The following is a 20,920-nucleotide window of genomic DNA, read 5'->3' as shown; positions in this document are numbered from 1 at the left end:
CTGAGGCTGCGTCCGCACTGAGGCTACGTCCACACTGAGGCTACGTCCACACTGAGGCTACGTCCACACTGAGGCTGCGTCCGCACTGAGGCTACGTCCACACTGAGGCTACGTCCACACTGAGGCTGCGTCCGCACTGAGGCTACGTCCACACTGAGGTTACGGTTATCTAAGGCTGCATCCACACTGAGGCTACGTCCACACTGAGGCTGCGTCCGCACTGAGGCTACGTCCGCACTGAGGCTACGTCCGCACTGAGGCTACGTCCACACTGAGGTTACGGTTATCTAAGGCTGCATCCACACTGAGGCTACGTCCACACTGAGGCTACGTCCACACTGAGGCTACCTCCACACTGAGGCTACGTCCACACTAAGGCTACGTCCACACTGAGGCTACGTCCACACTAAGGTTACGTCCACACTGAGGCTACGTCCACACTGAGGCTACGTCCGCACTGAGGCTACGTCCGCACTGAGGCTACGTCCACACTGAGGCTACGTCCGCACTGAGGCTACGTCCACACTGAGGTTACGGTTATCTAAGGCTGCGTCCACACTGAGGCTACGTCCGCACTGAGGCTACGTCCGCACTGAGGCTACGTCCGCACTGAGGCTACGTCCGCACTGAGGTTACGGTTATCTAAGGCTACGTCCACACTGAGGTTACGTCCACACTAAGGTTACGTCCACACTGAGGCTACGTCCACACTGAGGCTACGTCCACACTAAGGCTACGTCCACACTGAGGCTACGTCCGCACTGAGGCTACGTCCACACTGAGGCTACCTCCACACTGAGGCTACGTCCACACTGAGGTTACGTCCACACTGAGGTTACGTCCACACTGAGGCTACGTCCACACTGAGGTTACGTCCACACTGAGGCTACGTCCGCACTGAGGCTACGTCCACACTGAGGTTACGTCCACACTGAGGCTACGTCCACACTGAGGCTACGTCCACACTAAGGCTACGTCCACACTGAGGTTACGTCCACACTGAGGCTACGTCCACACGAATACGCTTTGGTTTGAAAACGCATCTTTTTGGCCTCCCGTCCACACTGAGACGCCGTTTGCAGAAACCTTTGGAAACGTTCTCCAAAGCGGACACATTTGAAAACCCAGTTTTCGCATTGCGGTGTTGACAGCGAACCCCGAGCCTTTTCAAAAACGACGACACATTTTAGTCATGTGATGCAGTCATGTGACCAATGAAACTAAGATAGCGGAGGGCGTTATACAGCAGGTGTTTGACAGCCTTATTAAAGATTAATATCAGTCTGTAGATGCTCCAGAGAGCTTTTCCTCAAATTCTTTCATTCTCACTCGCTTTTGCAACTTTGTACTTTTGTGTTACTCGCAGCAACAACTCCACCTCATTGTGAGTCCGTTTAAATAACTCGGTGCTTTCCCTCGACATTCTGACGCGACGTTACAAAGAGCCGGAAACTAATAAACGGCAGACAGAAATGAAGCTTCTTGTGTTTCACGCATGTGCAGGACTGGACCGTAAGCGCTTCAGTTGTTTCAATGTGGACGCACAACTCTGTGAAAACGACTGAAAGCGCCAGTGTGGACGCGGAGCGCTTTCAGACATTTTCAAACTTATCCGGGCGAGTGTGGACGGAGCCAAAGTCATCGAAGCAGCCACGGCGCCCCCAGTGGGACACCCTGCTGCGGGTTTAAGTAAATGATTGCTGGTTCAATTCCAGCCGGAGACACAAACCCCCTTTGTGTAACCAAGCACTGCTACAGCACAGCAAACAGCAGCTTCCTGTATCCAAGTAAGGCATGGACATTTACTCACGACCCTCACACACCTCTCTCAGGGTGGGAACGTGGACTTTACAGCCCAGTAAACCCAGTAAATCGTCCTCATCACTGCTGACCTGACGTCCCACAAACCCGAGAAACTCAAGCAAACTTTGGTCACTTTGGGTTTCAAGTACTTTGTCTGAGTTACTGGGAATTTACACTTTGGATGGAAATTCAATCCACAGCTGCGCAGCGACCTCCCACCCTGCACCGTAACCTTCATCAAAGTGTAACTGAAAATCAGGGCGATGCAACAACTGCGATTGTACGATTCCTATAAAAACATTATCACTGTACCTGCTGGAAGCCTACAGAGAAACAGCGTTGCTCCGGTGAAAAGTCTGCTTAAACCTAAACCTGATGTTAAAAGATTTTGGATTAGACACAATGACGTGTAATCTGAATACCGACGCCAACAAACTGATGCCGAGACACATTCGCTTCACACCAAAATCACCACAAGCCTTCACAGCATCACCAGGGTTCATCTTGGCAGCTTTTATTGTGAAAAGCTGCCACAGGATGTAGCCGAGTTTGTGTTAAAAGCATGCTGCACACCATACGAGGTGAAACCACACGAAACTCTGACCTAAGAAGTGTTCCAAACCGGGCCAGTCCATGCCTGTCCTACCTGTCTCCTGGACAACAGGCTGCACTTCCTTCTGTGCACGTGTCACTTCCTCCTCCCGCTTCACGCCTCCTAAACGAGCCAAACCCGACCAGGTGAGAGCCAAACCTAAACTGAACCAAACCTCATGCATGCCTCAGTCCTACCTGTCTCCTGCAGCAGAGGCTGCGTTTCATCCTCTAACAGCGGCTCCACCTCCTCTTCAGTGTACATCACCTCCTCCACCTCCTCCTCCTCCTCGGCGTGGATCTCCTCTACATGAGCTGCACCAGGAGAGGAGGTGTAGGAGGTGCCGTAGTGGCGGTATCGCTCCATGGGTGGAAGCACCACACTAAACCAGCATCAAAAACATTAAAAACAGAAAGTGAAGCTCCTTCACGCACAAGATGAAACTGACCTGCAGGACAAAACCTGAAGACGTCACAGACCGAAGATTAACGCACCAAAACTATCGGAGTCTTCTCAACCAGGTGACGGCGTGCTTGAAGAAAACAAGCAGCTTTAAAAGTTCGAGGAGGAACTCAACGAAGTGACAGAAGGAGACAAAAACAATCCGAAAGAACAAAGACTCTAAACGAACGATCGTCAAAAAGCTTCAGCGACTCTCAGCGTCTCCGAGCAAAGACAAAGAGTGAAGGAGCTCCTCCTCCTCTTCCTCCCAGCAGCACAGGGATTGTGACGGGCTGCTGAACCTGATCCACACTATTATTAGAGCTGACAAACCCTGCGACGCTGGCTGAGAGATGCCAGAGAGGACAGAATAGCCCCTGCATAACCTTGACACCGGCATTTCTGGACTCTCTCAGCTGTTGCGGCGTTTCAGAAATAATCAGCAGGTAGTACGGCCACGCCAGAAAAACCAAGGTGCTGTACTGGTCCTGAACCACAGCAGGGAACCAATGATTGTTGGGGCTCTGAGTGAAGTGGGTGTTAATGGTGGATAACACCCCCATAAGTGTGGCAGTTTTGCAAGCAGAGCGCGTTTTCCCCCTGAATACAAATATTTTTGGATGACCTGTTTTAAAGACGAGATCCGAGAACACAAACGGCAGTTCAAGCGCTCGCGATGGTTCAAACACAAGAGTAACGACGGTATCAGCAGGTATGACCCACAGGTTCAGGCTCCGGACGACCAGAGGTCAGAGGTCAATGTACGGTCCGACTCAGGCTGACAACGTTTACTCTCGAGGTCTTTATGCACCAAACGCATAAAATGGGTCAAATAATTTCATGTGTTAAAGATATTTTCCTGCTCTTAATGCATCGCCAACAGCGTAATTTAATAGGACGAATTTCAGGCACTTCAGTTTTTTGGATCGTGCTCGATTTTTCATATTTAATAAACAGACCTGACCAATCACATCACTGCGTTTGGCGCTCGTGACTCGAAGCGCCTACTGGTACTGAATATACAACGAAATGGAAACAGCACAATAGTGTAATCTTGCAGACTAAGAGAACAAGTGTGATAGTGGTGCACTGATGAGCACAGCTTATCTTTCCAGCGCTGACTCGGCTGCCTGTATAAAAACCAACCTGTGTAGTTTTACAGTAAAGCTGCTGCCCTTCAGCAACTGTATCACTCTTTGTGAAGCAACTTCTGGAATTGCCAACTTGATTCTAATGAACTGATAGCAGAGCGACTGAGCTGTATTACCCTTTTATCTCCACCTCGACCCACCAAAGTCACTCTGAAGACAGCAGCTGACTGTGAGTGGTCCGTCTCCTTAGCAACAACACTGGAAGCTGATTGGAAATCACAACGATTTTGTTTGTGGTCTCCAGCCACCTTTTAAACAGTAGCTGAACAAGTACATCAAAAGCCAGCTGTTCCAGGTGCTTTTATATTCAGCCAAGATTTCCTCATAGTGGTCGGAAAATTATTCCCAGTGCTCATATCACAGGTTTACAAGCTCACACCAGCATGGAGGGTTACACATGATGTTTGGGCATTTGGACACGTGAAAAATAAAGAGGCTCTAATAACACGTGTGTGTGTGTGTGGGGGGGGGGGGCACTCTTCATGGTTTGTGAAAAAAAAGCAAACTTCCTGTTTGTATTAACAACCATGAAGAGGCTGCTCTGGTCTTAGAGTACCTCATTACAGCCAGTTCTGCTTTTATGTGATAAGAACCTTACGATCCATCACTCGTCACTGTGTGTGTGTGTGTGTTTATATCTGTGTGTGCGTGTCAGAGTTGTGTGTGCACAAAGTCACGGATGTCAAACGGGTGTTATTCTTGCTCTCACCTGATCGAACAGATGTTTGCATGTGTTGTTACAAATGGAAAGCATGTGTGAGAGAAACGTGGAGGTAACACTGTTGAATGTTTAAAAGCTAAAATGTGACAGCAGCAGCAGTGAGCACTTTGTAACACCCAACATTTATCTTTGATGTGAAATTATATGTGTTTGTATTTCAGGCTTTTGGGGACCCTGTGTAAAGACCTCAGACTGTCTCAGGAATGTCAGTGAAAGCATGATTCATGTGTTTTTGCCCTTTAAATTAATTACAGATTGCAGTGAGGAATAACCCGGTTTATATCGGGCTTATAAATGTGTAAATAATGAGCGGGGCCAGTAAACTCCCGCACAGATAACAGAGATAACATGAACCCCTCGCTGCTGCCTGGGAGAAAGTTAGCTGCCGTTAGCAGGCTGTTATTGATGGGGGCTAGGTTAGCTTAGCGTCGTTTCCACGGCCACTTTCATGTTACCGATGGGCAATGAAGCTATAATCACACAGAGCATGCCGGGATTTATCAGGGAGGTTAAACTGGGAGTCTGCTTTATTGTGATCATTTAGCAGCGCTAGCAGAGAAAGGGGCGAAACCAGTCCCGCTCTCTTGTATCGCGAGAACATCCAACCAGACTCCATTGAAAATTCTTCCAGTCGTATATGCATTTGTTTAGAGACGGCGCTACAAGTTATAAACATAAAATACGACATCTGCGGGAATATTTAAAAACCACTTCTCCACTCGGCTTCAGTAAAATACAGCAATTGTGATGCGTTTATTATAATTAGATATTTAACAGCATGTTAATGACGCTTCAGGACGCCAGGCAGTGCGCACTTTTCGCTGTTGGAACCACGGGAGATCTACCTCCGAAAGTAGGAGTCTACGTTATATTTTGTATCAGTGTATTAGCCGAATCGAAGAACTAATCTTATGGATTAAAAATATATTCTCGCTTTTGATGTACTACACGCGATCCTTTCCAAAGACTGAAAATAGCTATAAACTGCAGAATGTTAAACGGAAGTCTGAATTAGAGACACAGGCGGGAGAACCCAGTCAGATAAAGGGTACGTACCTTTTTTTGAGTGGTTTCTGGGATTCTTTCTCTGCGCCATTGCTTCGTAAAGTATCCGATGTTTGTTTCAGTCAAGCAGCGATGAGGTGACTCTCTAACCTGGCCGTGGTTGTCGCGGTGAAAGCTCCTGTTCGCTTTCTGCTCTCCGCTCTGTGCGATGGAGCGACGCGTTCACCAAAAATCACGTCCTCACTTGGATACCAGCAAAGCCAACGTCCATGGTAACCGTGATTGGCTTAGTAGTTCACAAATCAGAGCTGCCTAATGAGTGTGTGGGTGGGGCAACAGGCGGGTTCTTGTGTTTTCTCACCAATCAGATTCCTGCGCTGCTTCCCAGTGTCGTTCCTCCCTCTGGAGAGGAGCAAAAACGTGGCAGAAGAGGGAGAGGAGTTTTAAACATCGGGGCGGAGGGACACAGCTAATGGGGGTTTTAATAACCTTTATTGATAGCGTTGTTACGGTTTAAAGTTAACATTGAATAAAGCAGGTTTTAAATTAGATCATAAGAACGGAAACGCGATGAAGTAAATAAAATACTTTCATTAACTTTTAGGAAACAATTTCTTGTTGTTTGATTATTTATTTTATGGTCTATATAAATAGCCCACTCAGAGCTGAAGTAATGTTCTATTATTGATTTAGGGTTATAAATGAAACAAGTGGTGCAGACAAACTACGCTGAGGGAGCAGAAATGAAAAAACAAATGCACCAGAAGTCTCCACAAAACTCCCAGAAACCCACCACCTCTGCTGAGATGGCACAAAAACGTTTCTCCTGTTTGTGATGCTAAAACGCCTCACAGTCAGTCACCGGAAACTCTTAGTTCACCTCTTATTGCAAAATATAAACAGACCCAGTTAATAATACAACAATTGTTTTATTGAAGGTGGGGGAGCAAGCTGGCATGTAGTAAATGTGATTGTCCACTAGATGGAGACAAACACAGAAGAACACTGAGCCCTATCGCTGCAGCTGAGTAAAGAGAACCTTTATTTAACTTTTAATAGTACACTAATAGTTCTGCCTATCATAAACAGGTGCAGCTCTACAGTGCATCAATTCCAGCCTAAAGTCTGGCCATGCTCCCCAAGAATGAATGATTTCTGTCCTGCAGTGGGGAAAAAAGAAAGAAATAAGTGGTGCAGTGGTCACATCAGTCCATCCGTGTCCCTATGTGGCTTCTCTACACGAACCCGGGCTTCTTCCCACAGTTCTGAGACATCCATGAGGATGAATGTTTGTCTGTCTTACAAGTGTCAGACATGCAGCAGAACTTATGAGCCGATGCACACATAAACATTGGTTAAAGGCTTGTTTTGTTCAACCACTATTCTTCAGCTGGACACATCGAAACAGAGTTTGAAGATGTTCAGAAGATCAATTTGGAGGACAATGAAATTCTTTCCTCAGTATCAAAGAAGCCAGACTTCTGTTGTTGTACCATCAGGCTTTTTCCACATCCTAGAAGAAAACTCTGCAAGAAAACATCCTCCTAACTGCAGCTGTTCAAAGGCTGCTGGCTCATATCAATCAGTCAATCAGGAGTCAGTTGTGGCCAGTGACATCTACGACGCTGTTGCATGCTGGGGCAGCAGGTTGAGGGTCGCAGATGCCAACAGACTAAATAAACTGATCCACAAGGCCAGTAATGTTGTGGCGATGGAGCTGGACTCTGTTAGGGTGGTGTCTGAGAGGTGGATGTTGTCCAAGATTAAGACAATACTGGGCAATACCTCCCACCCACTCCATGACGTACTGGGTAGCCACAGGAGCACGTTCAGTGGGAGACCGAGATGACCCAAAAGCACCACTGACCAACACAGGAAATCATTCCTGCCTGTGGCCGTCTCCCTGTACAACTCCTCCATCTAACACACTGTAAACACTGCAATAGTTACACCCTTTTTTTTGCACACCCTCTTTCTACTCAGTAATATTGCTGCCAGTATTCTTGATATTTATTTATAACCACCTCTGTCAATCCCATTATGGAGTGATTTGTGTATATATTGTGCTATTTCTTAAATCTGTAACATATTATATGGTTAAATAGTCTAGCCTGTTTTTCTTACTGTTACTGTACTGGAGCAACTGTAACTCACATCATTTTCCTTAAAGTATGCTGATTCTGAAATTGCAAACAAAATATTTTACAAACTTCAAAGAAAAATAATTTAATTAATTAATTATACTTTAATTAATTAGCTACTTAATTACTTCCATTTTTAATTAGTTAATGACATGTGTTTAATTAATTGTTAAATGATGTAATAATTTGACTTATTTTGGCAAGTGAGGCCCTCCACAGCTCACGGAGGCTCGTTTATTGCTTCGCACTCCAGACCAGCAGGTGGCGATGATGCGGATCGGAGGTGGTGGAACAACGGAAGTACAGTCAGACAAGAAGAAGAAGCAGCTGCAGAAAAAGAAGGATAAAAATTGAAGATCCGCTTCAGCGCAACCGTCCAGCCTACCCAAGACTTCCAGCCCGGGTTTGTGGCCTGAGCTCGTCCGGAGGAAACCACCGCGTTTGCGCCTGAGGTTAGCCCGCTATGTCCCGGACGCTCATTAGGCGCGTGCGGAGGCAGCTGCATACCTGAAGCTGACACGTGTGAGACGGGCTGGTGGAGACAACGCGAGCCCACTGCGCCACACGAAAGTGTCTCCACCACAGCCTGAAAACACGAATTTAGACTCGCAGTCAAAGTTTAAGTGTCGACGTGACGTACTCATTAAACACGGTTTATCTGCGATAATAATATTATTCATTTTAATGTTGCAGCTGCAGATGGTTTGAATGAATTCCCCTCTGCTGCAGCATCATGTAGAACATCTGTAAAATAAGAAGGAAGTAAAACTTTAAAGTACAATGTTTGCATATTAACAAGTACATCCAAAGTTTACTTCAGTAAGGTACTTGAGTAAATCATATTGCATCACATTGTAGTGCAGAGAACAGTTTTGTGTGGATCTGATATTTGCCATTTCATTGCCTTTAACCTTTTTTTCAAATTTCACCTGCTTTTATGGAGAAACTTCCTCATGTGTGCGCAACAGATTCTTCTTCAGGTGATTTTTATAAAGCAGCTCACATCCCCAGGTTGATTCAATTCAATTCAAAATGTGTTTGTATAGCACATTTAAAAGGAACAGAGTTAACCAAAGTGCTTCACAACAGGTTAAGAACAAGAAAAAACAATAGAGAAACAAATACAGATAAATGACAATAAATTAACATTAAAAACACCAAACAGGCCTGATGGTACTCAAACTGAACTTGAATTAAAAGCAAAGTAAAAAGTGAGTTTTAAGACGTGATTTAAAAGACTGAATCTGGCTGGACGATCTGGGTGCTCTTTTGGGGTCGTACATGTTGAGGAGTTCGTTTAAATAACTGGGTGCCATATTATTTAAAACTTTAAAATTAAGTAAAAGAATCTTAAAATCAATATGATACTTTACAGGGAGCCAGTGTAAGTTTGCTAAAACTGGAGTGATGTGTTCATACATTCTAAGACCTGTTAAAAGACGTGCAGCAGCATAACTGCAAGCGATGGAGAGTGTTGGAGACCCAAACAGAGGGAACTGCAGTGATGAAGGCATGAATAAGTGTTTGTAGGTCTCCTGGGGGAAGATCAGGCTTAGCTTTGGCAATTTCACATAACTGATAAAAACTTGTTGTCACATCTGTGGACACTTGCTTCTCTAATTTAAAGGAGATATCTAAAACCACTCCTTACAGTGAGAGAAAGATGAGAAGCTAGAGGACCGAGGGTATCGGCTAACTTGTTCAAAGAGGCGTGAGTTCCAAAAACCGACACTTCAGTTTTATTTTCATTTAGTGTAAGAAAACTCTGTGTTGACCAGTCTTTAACATCATGTAAACAGTTAAAGGCTGCACTGGGACTGAGACGTCCAGTTTCAAGGGGAAGTAAATTTTGATTTCATCAGCATAACAGTGAAAGGGAATGTTGTATTTCCTAAAAATAGATCCCAAAGGCAGGAGTCAAACCTAAAAGGACTAAAACACAGAGCAACCCGAGTCGACGGTTAAAAGAAGACCATTAAAATCTCGTAAAAGCGCAGTCACAGTACCAGTGATGGGAATAACGGCGTTGACTGTCTAGCACCACACCTGGAGCTCAGGGGGCAAAAGAATCACATGAGTGCTGCTGTTTGACTGAGGAAGGATAAAGGAGTCGTGGTCAATCACATGACCACTTACAGACAAAGCAACAAGGTGACATATACCAGTTTATAAACTGTGTTGATGGGCCAGTAAAACCAGAGTGATGATAAACGCGTGTTTGTTCCTCAATAGTTTCACCTGAGATGAAGGAGTGCGTTTCTACTCACGCGTGTTCAGAGTCAGTGACGAACACGTTCTTTATCATCTACAGACTTTTATGTCATGTTTACGTTTAGGATTGAATCCTGAATCTACGAGATAAAGGGTGGAGTCGAAATCTGAAAACACAGACGGAGGCTGATGTGATGGTGGGATGAAGACGATCTGAGGAAGAGGAGCTCGATCCTCCTTCAGCCGCTGCAGAGGAACAATGGGCTCTTCAAAGAAGGTGAGGAGTGCACCTCGGTGTCAGTGATGTGCTCTGACACAAAACTGTTGATGATAGATTTTGATGGAGCGCAGCTCCCTGTTTCATCATAAACAGTGTGTGTGTCTGTGCGACGTGATGGCTACAAATAACAGCTAAATCCAAATTTGCACACGTTACACATTTCTTTGTCTGCTTACAGATACAAAGCAAAAACCTCTGTGCTTAGCTTCCCTGACTGTGTGTGAGTTTCAACTTATGAGTAAATTTACAAATTTTACAATCCAATCAGAGAGCAGATGAGTTTGGCTGTCGGAGGGGTGTTTTACTGAGCTTCAGGTCCTTCATCACAACGAAGGACAACAGTCTGTGCGTGTCTGAGTTCGGTGATTAGTGTGTCACAGGTTTATGTGCTTGCACAGAGACCTCCAGAGCCTTTTCAACAGCTCTGTGGACCTCAGGGGGAAGGAAGTGTTGTGGAAAGGACACTCTTCACTAGCCGGGATAGTTACAAAGCTTTCTTTCATTATGAATGAGTTGTTTCCTATTGAACATTTGAACATAATACAACAGAAACTGTTGTAGAGGATATAACGTCAGAGATATACGTGTTTTGAAATGACAAGGAGCAGGTGCATCTAGTACACGTAGAGCTGCTGCAAAAATATGACCCCAAGTGAGTGCAGTGACACCACATCTGTTGTGAATGGGCCTTTATGCTGCGCACTGTGACTCACAGCAATGGTCCCTGGTCAGTCCTGACTTTGTGTTTAAGTAATACTAACGTAGTAAAGGTATTTCTGACCACTGACATACCACAACTTTATCCTTTCAACAGCTACAGTTAAGGGACCTAGCTTGTATGACCCCTACGGGATATTTATATAGAGATCCTCCAGCCTCAAACTGCATTACCCTTCCAGGACCCGAGGCTCAGTAAAGCACCCCTCCGACAGCCAAACCCAAAGATTGAGTAAAACTTTGCACTTGTAAGTAGGGCTGGGCGATATGGCCTAAAATTCATAAGGTGATATAATTTGAAGCATGTGCGGTAACGATATATATCGTGATATATTCTTTTCTTCTGTGTAACGTATTTTCCACACTAAAAATCTTTTAATTTTCTCAAAAATCGAGAGTGTGCCTTATGTATGAATTCTGGTTGTGCTTACTGACCTCGAACCGATTTCTGCGTGCAGAAATCTGTTAAAAAATGTTTTAGTACAACTTTGGTAAGCCGCACAGCTTGATGGATTGTCAGAGCATTATGGCTGCCGTAGTGAGGAGCTTCGCGGAGTAATCTGGGTCCAAAACTCCGTCAACTTCAGGTCCCAAAGTCAAACGAATACTAAGAGTTAAAAACGGTCTAAATTCTTTCATCTTTAATTAAATCATCAGCGTTGCTGCTTTATCGGGTGTAACAATTAAGTTTTACATCGATGCATCCATGAAAACAGAATTTATTAAATTTAACAGAGACAGAAGTTAACAGGAAGTTAGCTCGCTAGTTTACACCTAAACATGACATGTTCTAAGAGATTTTTGAAACTAATTCAAACGTACAGCTCTGCTATCACTTCCAACATAAATGAAGACAGAAAACTAAACAGCAGTGGCCTTTGAGGGGTCACTGAAGTTTGACTACCTGATATATAATTTTGTGCTACGTGATTGCTAGCGACACAGCTATGTTAGCATAACATTAGCACAGTGAAGCTGGAGGATGAACGCCAACTTCTCTTCCACTCGATAAAAGTGCTTCATCTCTTTGCTATGACTGTCGCCTGGCATAATTTGCAGATGATAATGGTTGTATTATCATACAGTGACATATGACAGCAGCCGCTGCGATGCTTTAGACCAAAACAGGCGCAGCTTGATGACATCATCAACACGCGCTATCGCGATAGAGCGATATAGTCAAAATCTCTATCGTTGGCCAAATTTATATTGTTTCTATCGTATATCGTTTCTATCGCCCACCCCTACTTGTAAGTTGAAACTCACACACAGCCAGGAAACCTGAGCGCAGAGTTTTACACGTAGTTTTTTGCTGTAACCAGGCCTTAACAAAAAAAATTGTAACTCGTGTAAATATTTTTTACAAACACACAAATTCTCATCTGCAGATGCACAAACATAAAATGTTCAGATATTTTGGTTTACATGGTTACAAAACTCAGTTCACAACTACATATTTGATTTACAAGTAGAGCAGGGCGATATGACCAAAGATATTTATCACGATATACATTTGAAAATTTGCGATAACGATATAACTGACACTAGACAAAATACTTTACAACTCAACTTTATTAGTGCAAAAAAACAAACAAACCCATCTATGTATTTTCACTTAAACAAGCAGCTGTTTTATGTGAATTAAAGTTATATAAAAATGTAACAGTGCAAATTCCTCGCTGACAGTTTAACCAAAAGGCGTTTCCAGTGGAAACTGGCCGACATATCCTCAGCATAACCATGTATAATATCCACAAAACTTAAAAAGAGCTTATACACACACAATACAGTAGCATTATGTTGAAGCACAGTACGTATCACTCCGCGAGGCTCCGCCTACGATAGCCGTAATGCTCCGACAATCCATCAAGCGGTGCGGCTTCGTAGCTCAGCAAAGTCGTACTAAAACATTTTTTGACAGATTTTTGAGGGCCGTGCACATAAAATCGGTTCGGTAATAATGACGGCCCGCTTGTTCTACCAAAAATAGTGCTTTGGTGTGTATCTGACGGATGAAAGCCAAACCAGTTCCACACCACTGAAGTTGCACCATTTTTACAAACCAATTGTGGTTCATCTGTTTCATTTAACGATCCGGTTTCGCTCTTCTCATTCTCCGTTGCCACCATGCTTTTTCCGCAATGTGTGTATGAAAACAAAGGCACTGCGCATCTGCGTTTTACCCATATTCTATTGCGATATTTCATTTTCTTATCATTGCCCAACATTATAATGGTATCATCATGAACTGTATGATGTGGCCCAGCCCTAATCACACAAAATGTCACAAAGATGGGTCTCACCTTTTTCTCATGAGAGAACAATGTGGTTTAAGGTTGACTATGAATACTTTGCACTCACTGTCTCTACTCCTCAATCAATCAATCAGAACTTTATTCGCCACATGCAAGTTGCCCTGCAGTGAAATGCCCCTCCCCCCCCGACCTTACATACACAACACAGACATCACATGGGGAGACAGATCAGAGATCAGTAGTATTACGGAAAAACACAGAAATGTACAATACAATGAGAAAGTCCAAGAGTGATAAAAGAGACCTCTGCTCATGCTGGGCTCCTATGGGAGGACAGCATGAGAACAGAAAACAAACAAACAAAAAATAAATCTGCATCTGTTTGTTGTTCCAGAAATGTAAAAGACAAAGCAAAGTGAGAACTCAGCGATCTCAGGATGATAAGGCTTCCCCAGCAACAAACAAAGACAAATCACACCCCTGCGAAGAATGTGGAAAGGCTTTTCCCACTGCAAAACGGCTCAGAAACCACCAACGCATCCACTCTGGAGTGAAACCCTTCAACTGTGAGCACTGTGAAAAGGCTTTTATCACAGCAGCAGCTCTAAGAATTCACACACGTATTCACACTGGAGAAAAACCCTTCAGCTGTGACCATTGTCAAAAGACTTTTCGTCACACATCTGCCCTCACGGTACACAAGCGCACCCACACTGGAGAAAAACCATATCCCTGTGATCAATGTGAGAAAGCTTTCCCAGTTTTATGTGCTTTAAAAGAACACCAGAACACCCACACTGGAAGGAGACCGTACTCCTGTGGCCAGTGTGGAAAGTCATTTAATCATATAGCAGCCTTGAAAAGACACCTGCGCATCCACACTGGAGAGAAGCCGTACACCTGTGAGGAGTGTGGCAAGTCCTTCAGTATACTCAACTACCTGAAGGTACATAAGAGAGCTCACACTGGAGAAAAAAGGTTCTGGTGTGATGAGTGTGGGAAAGGATTCACAAAACAAAATAGTCTCAGAGAACACCAGAACAGCCATGCTGGGAAAAAACAACATTCCTGTGACCAGTGTGGAAAAGCTTTCTGTTGGGCAGCCAGCCTCAAAACACATAAGAAAATACATGAAAATGTGAAACAGTACCTGTGTGAGATATGTGGAAAAGCTTTCCTCTTGAAAGGAAATCTAAAGAAACACAGTAAACTTCATACAAGGGAGAAGCGTTACTCTTGTGACCAGTGCGAGGAAGCTTTCACTTCATCAGCTGAGCTCAGAAGGCACCAGCGAGTCCACTTTGGTGATAAAGTATACCGCTGTGATAAGTGTGAGAAAGGATTCACACAGTCCGGCAACCTCAAAATTCATCTACGCACTCACACTGGAGAAAAACCATACAAGTGTACCCAGTGTGAAAGAGCTTATGCCAAAAAACGTAGCTTAGCAGTGCACCTAGTTGCCCACTCTGGAGTGAAACTACATTCCTGTGATGAATGTGGGAAGGAGTTTGCTCATTTGGCATACCTGAAGAGGCATGAGCTCGTTCACAGTGGAGTGAAGGCACACAGCTGTGAGCTGTGTGGAAAGGCTTTTGTCAGCAAGAGTAACTTAAAAAATCATCAACACAGGCATACTGGAGTGAAACCATACAAGTGTGATAAGTGTGGGAAAGCTTTTTCCTCCAAGCAAGTCTTAACTCTCCATCAGCATACCCACTCTGGACTCAAGCCATATCGCTGTGACCTTTGTGGAAAAAACTTCAGCCAGAAAGTGACCCTGAAAAGACACAGACGAATGCACACGGGAGAGGATCTGTACTGCTGTGAAGTATGTGGTAGATGTTTTCCTTTGTATTCTGGACTAGAAGCCCACAAAGTTACACACACAGGGGAGAAACCGCATCGCTGTGAACAGTGTGGGAAGGCTTACAGCCATTATCGCAGCCTTATAATCCACAAACGAGACCACACTGGGGAGAGACCAGTCAAATGTGACCAGTGTGGTATGCGTTTTAAAAGTTCCAGCTCTCTGTGGCACCATCGACAGATTCACAAAGGAAAGAAACCAATTAAGTGCCATCACTGTCAGGTATTTGGAATGGATTTCAAGAAATGTTTTCTGAAATCTTTTTTTTCATATCATATTGTTTTAAGTATTTTAGACATTAGACAGTAAGTGCGGAGTCAGTGTGTTAGATGTGAGAAGTAAATACCTCAGATCTCAGACTGTAACTGATTATGCAGCTTTTTGTTAGCTCATTATTCACTGTAATTTATAAACCCAAGATTGTTTTCCTTATAACCTTTGGTAATTGTTTCAGAAATGGAGCAGCACATATGGCTCAAATCCTCGACGCTGTCAGCATTGTGGCAATAAACCATACCGCTGCGTCCAGTGTGGAAACACTTTCAGCCAGCTGTTAACCTTAAGAAGACACCAGAACATGCACACTGGACACAAACTGAACTATTGCAAAGAATGTGGGAAAGGCTTCCCAACACTGGGTCTATTAAAATGCCACAAAATTGTCCACAGTGGGGTTAAAGGTCATGTCTGTGATGTCTGTGAGTCATCATTCACCAACGCAGGTAATCTCCGAAGACACAAACGAATTCACACAGGGGAGAAACCATTCAAGTGTCGACATTGTGAGAAAAGTTTCACATCCTCAGGTCATCGCACGCTTCATGAACGTGGGCACACTGGAGAAAGACCATACTCCTGTGACGAGTGTGGGAAAAGCTTCAGACATTCAAGATCTTACCGCATACATCACCTCATCCACACCAAAGAGATAATAATTCCTTGTGAAGTTTGTGGAAAGATATTCAACTCCCTGTCTTCATTTGAGTACCACGAACGTACCCACACTGGGGAGAAACCTTTTAAGTGCAAACACTGTGACAAATCCTTTATTTCAGCATCTATGCGCGCACGACATGCACATGTTCACGACAAAGAGCAACAGTATGACTGTGACCAGTGCGACAAGAGTTTCAGGACTCACAATTCCTACACCATTCACAAGCGCAGCCACATTGCAAATAAGCAGTTTTATTGTTACCAGTGCCCAAAAATATTTGCTTCATCGCGAGGTCTGTGGAAACATCAGGTCAAACATGCTGAGCAGAAATCATTTCCTTCACTGGATAAAAGGAAGTGCCTCGAAGCATCTAGCCAGACTTATGGTCTCAGACTTAAAACCCTCGAGATCAGGCTGCACAGAATAGATATAGATTCCTGAGATTTCAGTTAGTGTCACGTTTTGTGTACTGTCTTAACTTTCAGTACCTTTAAAGTTCGGTAGCAGTACAACAAAGTGGTACATTAGATTATCCATTGTTTGATGACCTTATTGGTCTGTTGTGCAGTGGTGCTAGTTTCTCTATAGGCCCTGAGAAAACCAGTAAAAATGTAGAGTAAAAAAGTGGTTTAGAGATTGAAATGATAAAAAGAAATATTGTTAAACACTTAAGCCCCACACCCCCGGTACCGGGGGCAAAAAGGAGGAGATCACGTTTAATCGGTTATAACGCGGGTTGAGAAATATAAGTCCAGACGTGTGGTATCCACAGAAACCTCAGAATCTCAGCTAAAATGTCATAAAAACCATTTCTACAACCACCAAACACACCAAAAACAAGCCGTGATTAAACGAGCAGTTACGTAAATGCGCAGAAGTCCGCTAAACAAACAAAACCGAACCAGAAATTCTTCAGACTTCGTGTAACCAGCTAGAGATAGGCTGGTTAGCTTCCAGGGCTATCACTGACTCCACACACCAAGTTTCACCACGATCAGACCAAAATTCACTGAATGAGCCGTAAAAGAAGACCACAAAAACACACAGCAGCGCAATTGCGCTAAGACAAAAATTGGCTTACCGTCCCGATTTCCTCCGTTATTGTAGCTGGTAGCCATGTGAACAGTAGTTACCATACCTACCTAGCCGCATCAGAGCAGTTTTCCGTCAACAACCTCCATTTTAGACCCACCTACAGACACGTGACTGAACAGACGCCACATGCTGTAAATTTGGGCCCACGTGGGTTTTGGCATCACAACGTCTGATTGGTTGAAGTGGCGTGAACGTGGCATCGTTACTGTGAATCTATTGGCTCAAACGATTAAAAAGAGGTGTCAATCACACAAATTGACCAAAAGAAACCGAAGTTACAGCCCCTCAGAGTTTAAAGGGCCAGAGGCCAATCAAACGCTCCAGGCGCGCTGCAGAAAAGGGCCATTGCCATGTAAATGTGTGGTTAATTCTTCAAAAAAAAATAATTTTTTTTTAAAAAAGCATTTTTAGGCCTGTTAATAAAATTTGTTAATTTCTGCTCTTTAAAACCTAAAAAAATCAACTGGCATGGTGTCCAATTGTGTGCCAAAATTGGACATTTTTGTACAATGTCTGGATATTCATGTCTTGACAGGGCTGTAATTTTTCACTGTTTCACTCTAGAAACATGAATCTTTGCACAGATGATGTTTATATGTTGGTTACTGAATTTCTGGAACCAAATGTGATCTGAGGCATATTTTTCAAATGCTAAAAATTTAAAAAATATAATTAGGCGAGGATAAAATCTACTTACTTTTTCTGTGTTCCAGTCTCAGTAACTTTGACACAGTAATATCTGCTTCAATATTTACACCTCTGATGAAATTTCCCAAGTGTTAGCTTTATTTTGATACCAAGATTGTAAGGACAGAGTTTGTAATTGCCGAGAAATAATATAATAATTAAATTTGGGCATTACATTTTCGAGCAGGAAGCTCAGAAACCCCCTTGGGGCTTAAGAGGTTAAATAAGCAAATTAAATTACCTCCAGGACTGTAAGGGGACTTAAGCCTAAATGAAAGAAACACTTGGGCCTTTGTTAATGTTTCATGTTCCATTAGCTCAGTCAGTGAAAGTTTAGACAGAATGTTTTGGTTTGGTTAGATTCACACAAGTTCTTATTAGATAAAACTGTTCAAACTGGAAACAGTCTGAAAAAATTTACCAGTGCTAGAATTTTTCAAACCAGCAACTGCCAGTCAGTGGAAATGGAGTATTTGCATATGTTTAATACACTTCCTCTGGGTGGTTATAAAAGTTTTAGTTGCATACTTTTAATTTAGTTTTAGTTTACCTTTATGTTCTTTGTCAACACTTCCTTTGGATTTTAGCAACATTTGAACATTGCTAAGGGTGATGCAAGCGTGAGTCTCCATAATAATTATTGCCTCAGACAACAGCATTGTGGTTTAGCTGTCAGAAATTGTATTATTTGTGAACCTTTCTTGTTTTGCTACTCAGAATTTGTAAAGAAGATAAGACTTAACCTTTTGTAGGGGACTGAAAAAAAATGAAAAGTATTATTATTATTTTACTTCTCTGACTTTTTCTCTCAAGATTTTTGTTTAATAAGTGTGGTTCGTCATCTCGTAAGGCTGTTGAGGAAATTTACTCACCATTTGAATAAAGTTCTGAATGAAAAAAAATACTGGTTTGTCAAGTTGTGAAAATTCCACTTAATTATTATTAAGTAGATCAGAAACAGCTTGTGGCTGGATTATTCCTAAATCTTCAAAAAGCATTTAAGAAAAAATCAACCATGAAATCGTAATTAATAATCACTATTAAACAATATGGGATGGATTATTTACATCTAATTTTACAATCAGATGTAAATAATTTTACATCTGATTGTAAAAGTATTTAAGGGACAGGAAACAATTTGAAAGTTGGGAGAATATTCCTCATCATGCTTGTGGTGTTCCTGGAGGTTCTGTACTTGATCCATAAGGATTCAGTATTTATTTAGTTATTTGTAAAGTATCTGATTCACAAATATTTGTTTTTTCTGGGCGATAAGGATCATCCTGTTTGGGAATTGTCCAACTAAAGTGCAGACTCACGTAGATGCTGTGGAAATTGAAAGAGTTCAGCATAGGTTCCTTGGTATAGATGGATATAATAGATGATAACAAAAATAGATGATAAAATAAGATGGAAATCTCATATAAAACATACATAACACAGTTCCAAGAAACATTTCAATATTGAGTAAAGCAAAACACATTCTGCTTTCACTTTATATGAATTATTGTGCAGAGGTTTGGGCCAGTACTTAGAAATGCTCACTATCATCATTGTCCATATAACAAATAATAAGGGCCATAAGGATCATACTGGTTACAGAGATCCATAAATATGTTTACCTCCTGGCGCACGATGTAAACATGTAAAGAAAGGATTTATGATTGGATACGATGTAAACAGGAAGAAAAGGGTGATGATTATTGGTACAAAAAGAAAAAAGATGGGGGGTTACACAGGCTCATGCTTCTCCACATTATTTATTAGGATTATTCTGTTTTGCTTTTTTTCTGTTGTGGTTAATTGTGTTTTTTCTTTTCTTTGATGTTCTTGTATTATTTCAACATGTTCAAAATAAAGCCACACAAACAAACAAATAAGCAGTAGATTTATAGTTTTATGTATTACAATATTTAATTTAATCTTTCTTTTTTTCCACATCTAGCCACCTATTTATCTTCTACCACTTATCAAGGTCATGGGGGATGCAGTCTCTGCAGGGATGCCCAGGCCCAACTCCTGCTGGAAGAACACCAAGGAGCTCTTTTCAGTGCAGCAGCATGACTTTATTTTGGGTTAACATGAAAAGTGATCACATCTGCTGGGTCAAAAATGTGCAACAGCAGTGTTAATATTTAGTTACATGTCCCTTAGCCATTTTCACTTCAATTAGGCACTTTTGGTAGCCATCCACAAGCTTCTGGTTGAATCTTGGACCACTCCTCTTGACAGAATTGGTGCAGTTCAGTTAAATTTGATGGCTTTCTGACATCAAATTTAACTGCCCTGGGGCGCCTCTGTCAGTGCTCCCCAGGGCAGCTGTGGCTACAATGCAGCTTACCATCACCAGTGTGTGAATGGCTGGATGACTGAATGTAGTGTAAAGCGCTTTGGGGTCCTTGGGGACTAAGTAAAGCGCTATACTAATACAGGCCAGTTACCATTTTACCATTACCATGGACTTGTTTCTTCAGCATTGTCCATGTTTTCAATGGGGTTTAAGTCAGGACTTTGGGAAGGCCATTCGAAAACCCTTATTCTAGCCTGACTTAGCCATTCCTTTACCACTTTTGATGTGTGTTTGGGATCATTATCCTGTTGGAACACGCAACTGTGCCCAAGACCCAACCTTCGAGGTGATGATTTTAGGTTATGTTGAAGAATTTGAAGGTAATCCTCCTCCTTCATTATCCCATTTACTCTCTGTAAAGCACCAGTTCCATTGGCAGCAAAACAGCCCCACAGCATAATACTCCCACCACCATGCTTGATTGTAGGCATGGTGTTCTTGGGGTTAAAGGCCTCACTTTTTCTCCTCCAAACATATCGCTGGACATTGTGGCCAAAAAGCTCGATTTTTGTTTCGTCTGACCACAGAACTTTCCTCCAGAAGGTCTTATCTTTGTCCACGTGATCAGCAGCAAACTTCAGTCGAGCCTTAAGGTGCCGCTTTTGGAGCGAGGGCTTCCTTCTTGCACGGCAGCCTCTCAGTCCATGGAGATGCAAAACACGTA

The 20,920-nt window shown here is 42.9% G+C and overlaps 2 protein-coding genes across 19 annotated transcripts in view; one reads left to right on the top strand and one right to left on the bottom strand.

The window, feature by feature from the left end:
* LOC146567767 (aspartyl/asparaginyl beta-hydroxylase-like) overlaps positions 1–5,977 on the bottom strand; it is a 52,545-nt gene extending 46,568 nt beyond the window's left edge. For 4 of the 18 annotated variants that reach the window (XM_085287782.1, XM_085287784.1, XM_085287786.1 and 1 more), the window contains exons 1-3: positions 2,890–3,098; positions 2,593–2,777; positions 2,450–2,518 (exon numbers count right to left, since the gene is read on the bottom strand). In XM_085287782.1, the coding sequence (XP_085143908.1) occupies positions 2,450–2,518; positions 2,593–2,761 (238 nt within the window). In that variant the 5' untranslated portion in view covers positions 2,762–2,777; positions 2,890–3,098. Of the gene's footprint in view, positions 1–2,449; positions 2,519–2,592; positions 2,778–2,889; positions 3,099–5,764 lie in introns of those variants that run through there. The other 14 variants (XM_085287794.1, XM_085287798.1, XM_085287797.1 and 11 more) reach the window with 8 other exon arrangements.
* A 2,182-nt stretch (positions 5,978–8,159) lies between these two features.
* On the top strand, positions 8,160–18,808 carry LOC146567766 (uncharacterized). The gene is made up of 4 exons (XM_085287743.1): positions 8,160–8,306; positions 10,191–10,342; positions 13,712–15,409; positions 15,642–18,808. The coding sequence occupies exons 2-4, from the start codon at positions 10,325–10,327 to the stop codon at positions 16,563–16,565; spliced, it is 2,640 nt and encodes an 879-aa protein (XP_085143869.1). The 5' UTR covers positions 8,160–8,306; positions 10,191–10,324; the 3' UTR covers positions 16,566–18,808.
* The last annotated feature ends 2,112 nt before the right edge of the window (positions 18,809–20,920 follow it).

The sequence above is a fragment of the Mchenga conophoros genome, linkage group LG9 (assembly GCF_057382185.1).
Source record: "Mchenga conophoros isolate Kocher_MC1m ecotype Shallow Benthic linkage group LG9, M_conophoros_male_GT1.1, whole genome shotgun sequence".
Taxonomy (NCBI): Eukaryota; Metazoa; Chordata; class Actinopteri; order Cichliformes; family Cichlidae; genus Mchenga; species Mchenga conophoros.
This window is presented reverse-complemented; position numbering and strand designations above follow the sequence as displayed.